This window comes from Fistularia commersonii, chromosome 1 (assembly GCF_037954325.1).
Source record: "Fistularia commersonii isolate RoL2024-O1a breed Wild chromosome 1, RoL_Fcom_v1.0, whole genome shotgun sequence".
NCBI classification, from domain to species: Eukaryota; Metazoa; Chordata; class Actinopteri; order Syngnathiformes; family Fistulariidae; genus Fistularia; species Fistularia commersonii.
In genome coordinates, this window is record NC_141284.1 from 3,932,692 (window position 1) to 3,945,170 (window position 12,479).

The 12,479-nt window shown below is 44.8% G+C and overlaps 1 protein-coding gene across 1 annotated transcript in view; it reads right to left on the reverse strand.

The window, feature by feature from the left end:
- The window catches only part of gmds (GDP-mannose 4,6-dehydratase), a 167,414-nt gene that overhangs the window by 108,227 nt on the left and 46,708 nt on the right, over nucleotides 1-12,479 (reverse strand). Inside the window, exon 5 of the mRNA XM_086144824.1 lies at nucleotides 1,939-2,131. Within this exon, the coding sequence (XP_086000950.1) occupies nucleotides 1,939-2,131 (193 nt within the window). The remainder of the gene's footprint in view (nucleotides 1-1,938; nucleotides 2,132-12,479) is intronic.

Below are 12,479 nucleotides of genomic sequence, written 5' to 3' on the forward strand. Positions count from 1 at the left end.
CAGCTAACGCTAGCAGCTTATGCTAGCAGCTAACGGTGATTTTATTGGCGTGGACACAGTAAAACGCAAGAGGACTTTCGCTCGGAAAGGAACGGCCGAGACGCCACCCTCCCGATCCGATGATAGGAACTCCAATGGCGGGTGTCTGCTAACGCTAGCAGCTAACGCTAGCAGCTAACTGCGATTTCATTCGCGCGGACACAGTTAAACGCATGTTTCGGAGCATCCGGACTGTCGGCTTGAGATGGAGGACCGATCAGAGCTCAGGGTTCGAACCCACATCTGCCATTCTTATGGTTATTCCATTATTCCAAAAAATCATCCGCCACCTCCCGACTCAACGAAAAGAAGGTGCAGCTAAACGGACAAGGAAGGTGACGTGAAGTTGTTTTGGTTTTCTTTTGTTGTGAAGGTGCAGGTCCAAAATCGTGTTTTTTTTTTTTCCCCCCTCTTCCAGTGGCTGGGAAGGTTTCCTTGAAGGTCCGATGTGGCTCCGGGAGAGATGTTTCTGTAGCCGAGCTTCACGTCGCCGTTCAAACACGGCTCGGGTTTCACTGTCAGAAACGTTCACCGTCGGACGCCGACGACTGACCGAGCGGCGGAATCGTACGCACGGCTCCTCGCCACTTCCCCTCTCCCGGCCTTCCTCCTCCTCCTACCCTCGGCCCGTAATGAGGGGAATGCCGGCGAGGCGCCTGTTGATTCAGTCCACGGTTGTGATGTACACTGGAGGTGAAGGGCGGTTGCCATGGCGACCTCCCCTCCCTCCCAGGGTTAATTAATAGAGGAGCGGCCCTCCTTCATGATGGTATGCGCCTCCCATGCAGCCTCAGATTGAGTGCTGACAGAGGGGGAAAGTGTCAGTGAGGAGAGCCTTTAGACAACCGGGAACATGAAACCCGATCGCTAACACACGTGTATGACCTGTGTGTGTGTGTGTGTGTGTGTGTGTGTGTGTGTGTGTGTGTGCGCGCACGCGCGTGTCGAGAATGAGCGCCGTGGATATAAAGGTGTCTTTGTTAAAGCGAGAGTCACTCCAGTCTTCAGTCAGACGTTTGGCCTCGGGCTGTGTGGAGAGCTAAAGCGCTGCCTGAGTACTGAAGCCCCCCTCTATTCACACACACACACACACACACACACACACACACACACACACACTACACTTACGAACACACTCTCTAGCCTGAAGCAACTCTACAAGGTAGCAAATCCATAACTTTACCAAAGCTAAGATTTGATTGTCTTTACTTTTTAGCTCGTGTCAACTTCCATTACAAATACACACGTGCATGCACACACACATGCACACACACGTGCACACACACAAATATTACCATCTAACATAAAGTACATAACATTAAACTTTACCCAAAGTCAGTTAACCACAAAATCGTGTTTACACATGTCAGCAGTAAGTCTGAACACACACACACACACACACACACACACACACACACACACACACACACACACACAAAACACATTTACTATAACTTTTGTTCAAGTATTTAACTCTTTAGAATTCTGACCTTAACGTGTCCATGACTTTAAATACAAAGAAAGACACACACACAAGCACACACACACACACACACGCATACTCGCGCACACACACATGCACACAGAACACATTTACTACAGCTTTTGTTCAAGTATTTAACTCTTTAGTTTAGAATTCTGATCTAAACGTGTCCATGACTTTAAATACAAAGACACACACACACACACACACACACACAGATGAAGTATTTCCCCCCTTATTTTTACCTGAATCCTGCACAACTCCAGTTTGGAGGCAAGTAAGATGCTTTAACACAGACACACACACTTTTTCTTCCTCAAACACACACACACACACACACACACACTTGTCTGGAAAAGGTGCCACGTGCGTCCGGGAGTGTGAGGGGAACCCGGTGTGTGTTAGCGTTGCGTTACCGTAGGGTGAGCGGGGGTAGAAGGGGGTGGTCTCCCGCTGAGGGATCTCCTGGACTTTGCCGAACAGCTCGCTGGTGGAGGCCTGGTAGAAGCGGACGCTGTTGGTCAGGCCGCAGGTCTTGATGGCGTCCAGGAGGCGGAGCGTCCCCACGCCGTCCACGTTGGCGGTGTACTCTGCCAGCTCGAAGGAGATCTGCGAGGGGAGAGCGACGGCGAGCGGGATTAATAATAATAATAATAATACATGGGATTTTTATAGCGCTTTTCATGACACTCAAAGACGCTTCACAAGTAAAAAAAAAAAAAAAAAAAAAGGATTAGAAGGGTTTATAATGAGAATTCCATCTTTTGATGGTTTGAAGCTCGTTTCCGACGGACAAAGATATTCAGTGACGCCGCGCCGGAGTTGACCTCTGACCTTTTTCCAGAGGCGAATTCGGACACACTTCGAAAATACCCGTGCGTCACATGATTGACAGCTTGATGACGTCGCGCGGTCCGAAGTAGAGGAGCACAAAGTAAATACGTCAACAGACGTCCTACGCGTTTCACACAAAGCATGAGTATCGCGGGTGACGCGGCGGGAGGCGGCCTCCCGGGGTCCATCACAGCCAATCAGAAAGCTCGTACCTCAAACGGAACGCCACTCCAACTCCCAGAATGCACGTTTCCAGAGCGGAGAGCCAGGAAGGGGGGGTTAGCTAACACTTTCAGAGGAACTTAAGGTTAAATCAGAAAAGTGTGTGTGTGTGTGTGTGTGTGTGTGTGTGTCAGAATGGCCTCAGCCACCAAATCAGGCGTGACGGTTAAAAGCCTGGCCGCTCGGTGGTTGCCACACCTGGGGCAGGAGGGCCGGAGACCAGGAGCCGACGGATAAAGACCCCTTTTTCTCTGGAAACTGGGAGGCAGGAACACTGGGCCTCTATGCCACTCGGGGTCCGTGCGCACACACACACACACACACACACACACACGTGTGCTCAAACGGCGAGCGGGTTTGATCGGGGTCAATTACCCACGGCGGCTCGGCCTAATTACCTCTGACACCCCACTCATGCTTTTCCCCTGCATTCTGGCATTTTCACTTAGCTGTCCATCATTTCCAGCAGAAAGCGACGGGACACTTAGCACAAGCCCCGCCTCCGCCGCCGCCTCCGCCTCCGCCTCCGCCTCCGCCGCGCTCCCAGGTGACAGAAGCGAATATTTTTTTTCCGATACACGTTCCCGACTCGGTAATTTCTTTAAACGACGTCGCCGCCATGTCGCCCCTTTCGGGCTATTTAAAGACCCGACGCTGAGCTCGCCTGCCATGTTTGAACAAATATGCGGGGGCGTTCGAGGAGGACGCCGGGATGGAATTCGGAGCGCTCGCCTCGCCCGGTCGCATTTTTCTTCTCGTCGCCAGAGCGGGGAGAAATAACGTCCGGAAGATGTCGGGATTTGTTTCGACGCGGCGAGACGTCACTCACGGCGAAATGAGCGAAATGCAGCGTGGTCGATAAAAGTATTTACTTCTGTGGCGTTAACGTGGAACGGACAACTCGTCGGATTGTCGGCGGGGTGTTTCGGGTCGATGACGCTCTAAACCTGACGTCAAATCCGTTAACCTTCGGCGCGGCGCTCCCGCCATCCTCCACCTTTTCCTTCCTCCCCCCCGCCTCCCGTGGCAGTTCTTGCACACATTCTGGTCGCCCTTCCCTGGACTTCCTCACCCTGCTACCTCCCTTACCGAGAACAACCGCCCGCCCACCTCACCCCCGAGTCTCCGTCCTTGTGTCGGCCTTGTCTCCCCCCCCCCTCGCCTCCACACACACACACACACACACACACACACAGGCGCGCGCTCACGGTATCAAAACCAGCTGAGAGGGTCTGGATCCAGGACGCCTTGACAACTTAAATCAAACAAATTGCCTTAATGCCCCCATTCTCTGTCATTATGTAAGGCTCGGCCTGCACGCTGACGGCTTTAAGGCCAGACGTTTGTGTACGTCGCTGTGTGTGTGTGTGTGTGTGTGTGAGTGTGTGTGTAGGTGGCGGCTGCTGCTTCTGCTGCTGCTGCTGCTGCAGCAGGGGCCCCCTCGGCCGACCTGGCAGATATTGTTCTGTTCTGGGAAGCCGGCCAGCCTCTGTCAGCATTGGGGGGTCCTGAACGCCCCCCCCCGCCTCCCCGCCCCGTGTAAAAAGGCGTTTAGAGGAAGAAAAAAAAAAAAAAAAAAGTTCAAAATGTGCAGGATACACAACGCAAGGTTTGATTCTGGTGGTTTCTAGACTCTCCTGCTCACACATGGTCTGCTGAAATGTATGCCTGAGACCAGGGAATGTGTGTGTGTGTGTGTGTGTGTGTGTGTGTGCCCGTACATACACCGGTGTGACTTGACAGATGTATACATCTGGCGGCGGCGCAGCGCAAACCGGCGCGCAGGAATAAGCCGTGTGTTCCTGGCGGCCATGAATGACTGGTATTGTGCAATCAGATGAAAGTGAGTGCGGAAGCAGAAAATAGCATTGAAAAGATTCTTTCAGTCCTGAGTCGGCAAACACACACACACACGCACACACACACACTCACACATATGCGTGCATGCAGGCACACACAGAGTTATCGGGACAATTTTTTGTGTGTATTCTGAGTGATAAAGATCACATTCAGCATCCTGGCTATGATTATTGCTATCAACATTGTTATTGTTATTAAAACTTCAATACAAGTATCACTGCTATTAATGTCTAATGTTATTTTATATATGTTTATTTTAGTTTGGTCCTTTCTGTTGATGTCGGTTTTATTTCTTTTCAACATTTTCCCCGTGTCTGTTGTGAACGGTTGGATGAAAAAGAGACAAACGTGAATGAATGACTTAAAACTAACTATTCAGGTCGTATCTCATTATATAAGAAATCTTTTTGCTGTTTTTTTTTTTTTTTCGTTTTCTATTCTCCTTTTTCTTCGCTCAGTAACTCTGAGCGGACTGAGCGAAGAAAAAGAGCGATCGTAAAATTCGGGCGAAAAACTAAAAAAAGGAAAGCGTCGGAAAATGAAAGGAGAAAGAAGAAAAGGGAGAACGAAGACGGAGCAGGAAGTGACATCACGGACAATACGGATAAAAATAGCCGGGGCCGCTCGGCCTTAATTACAAGTCCCCGGGTGTATTCGTGGATTCTGGATGTGTTCGGACAGGAAACCGCGCGTCGACCTCATCCTGTGTTACTTCACGGACGGCGTGATGACGGCCGAGACGGCGGGCGATTGTGTCACGGCGGCATAAAAATACACGCGTGTGTGAGGAAAATAAAGAGTGAAAAACATCGAGCGGGACGGCGAGGTGTCCTTTTCCGGAGGACGAGGCCCGTCTGACACCCGAAAATTACACTGCAATTTCCAGAGGGAGGTGAATCACGTGACCTCCCCGGGGTCAAGGGGGTCAACCTCCACGGCAGGGGCCGAAAAAGGAGGTTTATTGTGGAAAAAGGTGTTGTTATTATGAGGTGGATTCTGCAGGTATCAGCTAAATCGAATTTAATGCCTTTTTTATGCCATTTTAAACAAATTTAAGGTCCAACTGCAGATATATTTATAGAAATGTCAATCATTTAAACCTGGAATAGATTTTGCTCACTAGCAAATATGTATATATGACCTTATGAGTGGAACTAAAGAATGGATTTCCTTTTGTGTATGATTTAAATGAAATTAATTTGATTTATTTTTATTTTTTTCTCTAACTCCTCTGGTGGTGTTACTTCATGCGCCGTCAGAACGCCGGCCGTGAGCGATAGCCAATTAAACGGTTGTCAATCATCATTGATTATCACACTTTTCCAATCAAAATTATGAAATGTTTATATAGCCTAATCAAAAGAAACTGCGAATAACAATTACATTTTTAATGCCACTGACAGAGAATTCAAAGCTATCTAATGCTATATAATGCCTCTTTTTTTATTTTTATTTAATGACTTTTAATCCTTTTCTAATGGCCCGTGGAAACCCTGATGAATGAATGCATAAATGTCAATAATTATTTTTATTCAGCCGGATGATTTCAGTGAAAGTGTCTATAACTGGACACGACAGATGTAAATACACACGGACAGGCGTTGCTTTATGACTGGGAAAACCTTTTATAGCGCTAAGGCCTTTTTCGTAGCTTTATATAAAGGTGTCGTTTGTTTGTAGCCAGAGAACGTGTGCAAGGGTATTAATAATTTCTCTATATGACGAGCGAATGTTGAAATATTTGTACTCACACACATTTGTATGTCTGTATGTGTAGAAAATAACACACACCTACACAGTCGAGCTCACAATTATTATATCATTATTATTATCATTATTATTATTGCATTGAAGTGTGAGAAATGGAACGGCTCCATATTTTCAGTCTGCAAGATAATCCCGCCCGATAATCCCGAATATCTTTAACAAAGACAATACTATAATTGAAATGAAACGTTTTTTTCATTTCCTGAAAAAAGTGTTTTTTCAGATTGGAGGTTTTGCATTCCAGCCGTCGCTATGACGTGTGAATGACGACATATTTATATATATACACACACACACACGCAGTCAAGCCTGTAATTATTCATTCATGACTCTCCGGTATGAATAATTGTGCATGCGCTTAAAAAAAACATTGCTAAAAAAAATAAAGGGAACGCTTGAAGAACACAATGTAACGCCAAGTCGATCACACTTTTGTGAAGTGAAGATTCATTTTGACGTGTTTTTAAGGACATCAACGTTGGATCAAACTGTCGTGTGTTTAATATTTAATAAGTATTTAATAAGAATATTTCATTCATTCAGATCTGGGATGCTATTTTAGTGCTCCCTTTATTTTTTTGAGCAGTGTAGATGGATGGATGGATGGATGGATGGATGGATGGATGGATGGATGGATGGATGGATAGATAGATAGATAGATAGATAGATAGATAGATAGATAGATATGTGTGTGTGTCTGTGTGTGTGTGTGTGTATGTGTGTGTGTGTGCACGCGCCTGCACTTGAGCCTGGCTGGAGTTGTGTGGGGGTGCGACTGATTGCTCCTTTACTCATCACATTGCAGGCTGAGTGAAATTAGAGGAAAGACAAACAGGTCCCTGCTGAGGGGGAGGCGGGAAACCTGGCAACACACACACACACACACACACACATACATACATACACAAACACACACACACACACAAAACCCGCTCAAACACAGCTACACGGCTGCAACGAAACCCCGTCCCATGTGCAGACCTGATCTGAAACTGGTCAGCGATAATCAATCAATCAATCAATCAATCAACACCATACTGTCTGATAAGTCTTCTTCACTGTTCTGAATTAGCGGGACACACACACACACACACACACAGACACGCACACACTCAGGCATACACTGGCATACATTGGCATACATACATAGGCCACACTCACTGATAGAAACCCATACACTAACAGGCCAACGTTAACACACACACACACACACACAGACACTCACTCACACACACACACGCCAATGTCAGCTCACACACACAAACTACCAGCTACACACGGACAGGCCCACAATTAGACTCGCACACTCTCAAGACACACACACACACAAGATCACCCACGTACATTGACTAAAACACACACACACACATATACACACAAACTAGCAGATACACACGCACAGGCCCACACTGAGACTCTCACACTCAAGACACACATACAAGATCACCCACGTACATTGACTAAAACACACACACACACACACAGGCCAACGCTAACACACACACGCACATACACAACTCTGGGATGACCACCACACATCCACAATCACTAAAAGAACTCCTTCTGCCAATCAACACACGCACACAACCCTCTCACACACACACACACACACACACACACACACACACACACACACACACACACACACACACACACACACACACACACACACACGCTCTTTCTCCATCATCATGTGTTGTGATGAAACCGTGGAGATTCGCTTCACCTCCAGTTCTGTCTTGTCGGAATTGTGTCACTCAAGATCGTCTCCACGTGCGCGAACACACACACACACACACACACACACACACACTTGAAACAGACACGCAATCACAGACACACGCATGAACACAATTACTAGAAAAACAAAAGTGCTATTTTGTTTCCCTCGGCCGTGCCAATTTGCTCCGAGACAGAGACAAAATAAGACGGGAGGAAGAGTTGGAGAGCACCAGGTGACGAGCCACCGACGTCTCCCTGCTCTCTCTCTTTCTTTCTTTCTTTCTCTCTCTTTCTTTCTCTCCCTCTCTCTGTCCATCTATCCGTCTGTCGTCTCGGACAGGCCCGCCTTGGAGGACCGACGGCGCTCGAAGTGGCGTCACGAAACGGTTCACCCTCTCATTCCCACACACGTCATGTCCACTTGTTCATTCACAAATGTAGCCACGTACAACCGTCCATTTTCACCCTCACATACGAATCTGAGGTACAAACCGTGACTCGTGTCGCACATAAACACATATAGTCACATACAAACATTCACCCTGTCATTCACATGATGAAAACATTCCTCTTCTCCAGGCGGGACCCACTGATCGCACTTAGCCCCCCTGAAAAAACTAAACAAAAAAAAAAACAAAGAAATTAATGTATGTATGTAGATCATCTGTGATTGAATTAAGAGAATAAGAATAAAAGAATAACTTTATTTATCCCAAAGGAAAGTGTTGTGCCAGAGTTGCAAGAAAAATATAACCATAATAAATAATAGTAGAAAATTGTATAAACAGTATAAAAAAATTTAGAAAAAATTGCACTTTTTGTAAGTCGCTTTGGATAAAAGCGTCTGCCCAATGACTGTAATGTAATTTAATGTAATTTAATTTTACGGCACAGCTTCTCATTCGCAACTCATGTAGGAACATACAGGACTGTCTCCGAAAATTTGAATATTGTGATAAAGTTCTTTATCTTCTGTAATGCAATTACAAAAACAAAAATGTCATACATTCTGGATTCATTACAAATCAACTGAAATATTGCAAGCCTTTTATTATTTTAATATGGCTGATTATGGCTCACATCTTAAGAAAACTCCAAAATCCTATCTCAAAATATTAGAATATCATGGAAAAAGTGATTTTTGTTTTTTTAATTGCATTACAGAAGATTAAGATCACAATATTCTTATTTTCTGAGACAGTCCCATACAATCGTTCGCCCTCTCATTCACTCGTCATAGAAACTGATTTTAAAATAATTCTGATATTTCTTCATAACACTATGTCATTTTAAATTCAACAGAAATTAGTTGTGAAGATAAATTTCCCGGGTCACCCGTCGGTCGGGTCGGGACGTCGGGGTCATTGTAATGGTGAAGAAATTAATTTTATTAGATAGCCGACTAGTTTATCCGCGTCTCGGAACGGAAAAGATGGCGAGAAGAAAAAAAATAGGATTATTTCCGCGCATTCAGGCTGCGTGGAAGAGAGGAATTTACATTTGGATCTGCGGTGCGTCTAATATGCTGTGATATAACAGCATCAAATCCATGCAGCACCATAGGTCGCCATAAAAGTAAGACACATTTAATTTGTCATATTTATTTATTACATTTATCTATTTATTACATGTATTTTAAAAAATTATTAAAATTTATTTAATTTGGATTTGCGGTGCGTCTAATATGCTGTGGTATAACAACATCAAATCCATGCAGCACCATTGGTCGCGATAAAAGTAAGACACATTTAATTTGTCGTATTTATTTATTAAATCTATTAATTTATTACATTTATTTTAAAAAATTATGAAAAATTTATTTGATAAAAAAAATATTAAAGATACCATATGGCTCTCTGTGAAATTTATATAGAAAAATTTGGCTTTTACGGCTCTCCCGGTCTTAAAAGTTCCCGATCCCTGGTCTGGACGATTTGGGAGAGCGGGAGGAACCCGGATCGCCGAGACTCCACGCGGAAAAAAGCTACTGTCGGAATCCAACCGGGGACCTTCTGGCTGTGAGGCGGGAGCGCTGACCGCCGCGCCGCCCGCCTTGGAACACGGAAGGGGGAAAAAACTGCATATGAAGGTTTCTGGCTATGAAAGCTGTGTTTAGCGAAGCTGCTCCGTCCAAAACAATGCTAATTGGTGATTCATGATATTTCATCACAGGCTTCTTTTCGCCAAATGTTGGATGCGTTTATTCCCTTTTTTTGTTACGTGATGTTTTGGAATTTTAGCGAGGTTTATCGCGCGCAAGAGAGGCGGGGGCGGCGTGGTTCAGCTGCTGCATGAGTCGGGGCAGGTAGAGCGGGAATCGGCCAATCGGCTGTCAGGATCAGGATTTATGCCGCCGAGGCTGGAATGTCCCTGTCAGTCTGACGTTGGGAAAACTTTTTTTTTTTTTTTTTTTGTTTGTTTTTCCTTTTAATTTGGATTTTTTTGGTTGCATCGATTCAAAGCTGGCGGAGGCGGAACCTCGCCGAGGGTCTCTTGAGGGAATTCGCAAACACGCAAAAGCGTAAAGTTCAAGGCGCCCTGTGACGCACGCATTTAATTGGTTTTTAATTAAAGGCTCCGAAGGCGTCAAAACGCTGGTGAGGTGGGTTTAATGTTCATACTGATGGGGTGATAATCGGCACTTTAAAAGAACCCTGGAAGCGCCCCGTGTGGGATGATCATAAAAAAGAAAACACTAAATCATTTTAAATAGATTCAAAGGGGTTAATGAGATGTTCCTGCTCAAAAAAAAAGAAGAAAAAAGAAAAGGAATTGATTACTCTTGAAAATTAAAAAATAAAAGGTGTATATATATATAAAGATACATATATATATATATGCACACACCTTTTATTTTTTTCATGTTTTACAATCGGAAAAATTTCTTGAATTTTCTAGAATCATCTAAATTCATTTTCTCTTTATACGTATGTGTATATATATACTGTATATATATATATATGTGTGTGTGTGTGTGTATATATATTCTATATTCTATTTTTTTATTTTTTTATTTTAAAATAGAATAGAGTATATACACATATATATATATATTCTGAAAAAAAATTATGTCCAAATTTTTCTTTTTTCCCTATATATATATACTACATATATATACACACACACACACATATATACATATACAAAGGCATATACATGTATACATATACAATAGAGAGAGAGAATATATATATATATATATATATAGAGAGAGAGAGAGAGAGAGAGAGAGAGAGAGACACACACACACACAATTGTATATATATGTATGTATAAGGCATATAAAATATGAGAATATTTGTACCGAAAATGGAATAAATAAATCATAGGAAATAAAACTAAAAAGAGACAAATGAATAGAGATCATATCTGAGGACAAGAAATCAACCGGGTCTTTGTCAGAATGTTCCCCGGTGAGGATTTTATTTATGGTATGGATCCAGGGGAGGCGAACCCTGGCGAGTCTGGGTCGTGACGAAGACGTGGCGAAGGGGAAGATTTTGAGGCCGACCAACAACGAAGGCTGAGGCGGCCTCAAAATCCAGCGATCGATGAAAGACAGGGAGCCTAATCGGCGGAGCGTGCAATCGTTCCTCGGAGCGTTTGGGCGGCGGCGCGGCGGCGACGTGACGTGGGGGCGGGACTCCCTGGAAAAGTCAATCAAGGGAAGGAGAAGCTCCGGGTTCATTCCTGCCTTTTCCCCTCGGCAGCCTGACGGAGCCTGCAGACCTTTTAGCGCCAATCAATCACGGCGGTTCCGCGAATGTAAACACGCGTGTAAACATGGCAACCGGGGCCTCGCCGCCGTCTCCCCTCGGAGAGCGCACGCACGCACACACACACACAGTGGAACACGTGAATATACACAGGTAAGCAGACTGTTGTCTTTGGTAACGAGTTTCGGGGTGGGTTTTTTTTTTCTCGCCGAGAACAAAAAGGGGCGGACGAGGCGAGCGTCTGAAGGGCGGCGTTGAAATTTACAAAACAGAAACCAGGTCTTAATAGTTTAAAAAAAAATGGTAATAATAATAATAATACTGAGTGCCCATCTGAGTCAGTAGGTACTGTAAACACTACACATATGAATGTACATATTACACATACATATTACATACATGGATTGTATACATAATACATGGTTGTACACTTTACACATGTACATACCCACTTTACAGACGGCAGTGCACACTTAGCACAGAGCCATACACACTTAGCACGGAGCTATACACACTTAGCACAGAGCCGTACACACTTAGCACAGGGCTATACACGCTTAGCATAGAGCCGTACACACTTAGCACAGAGCTATACACACTTAGCACAGAGCCATACACACTTAGCACAGAGCTATACACACTTAGCACAGAGCCGAACACACTCAGCACAGAGCCATACACACTTAGCACAGAGCCGTACACACTTAGCACAGAGCCATACACACTTAGCACAGAGCTGTACACACTTAGCGCAGAGCCGTACACACTTAGCACAGAGCTATACACACTTAGCACAGAGCCGTACACACTTAGCACAGAGCTATACACACTTAGCA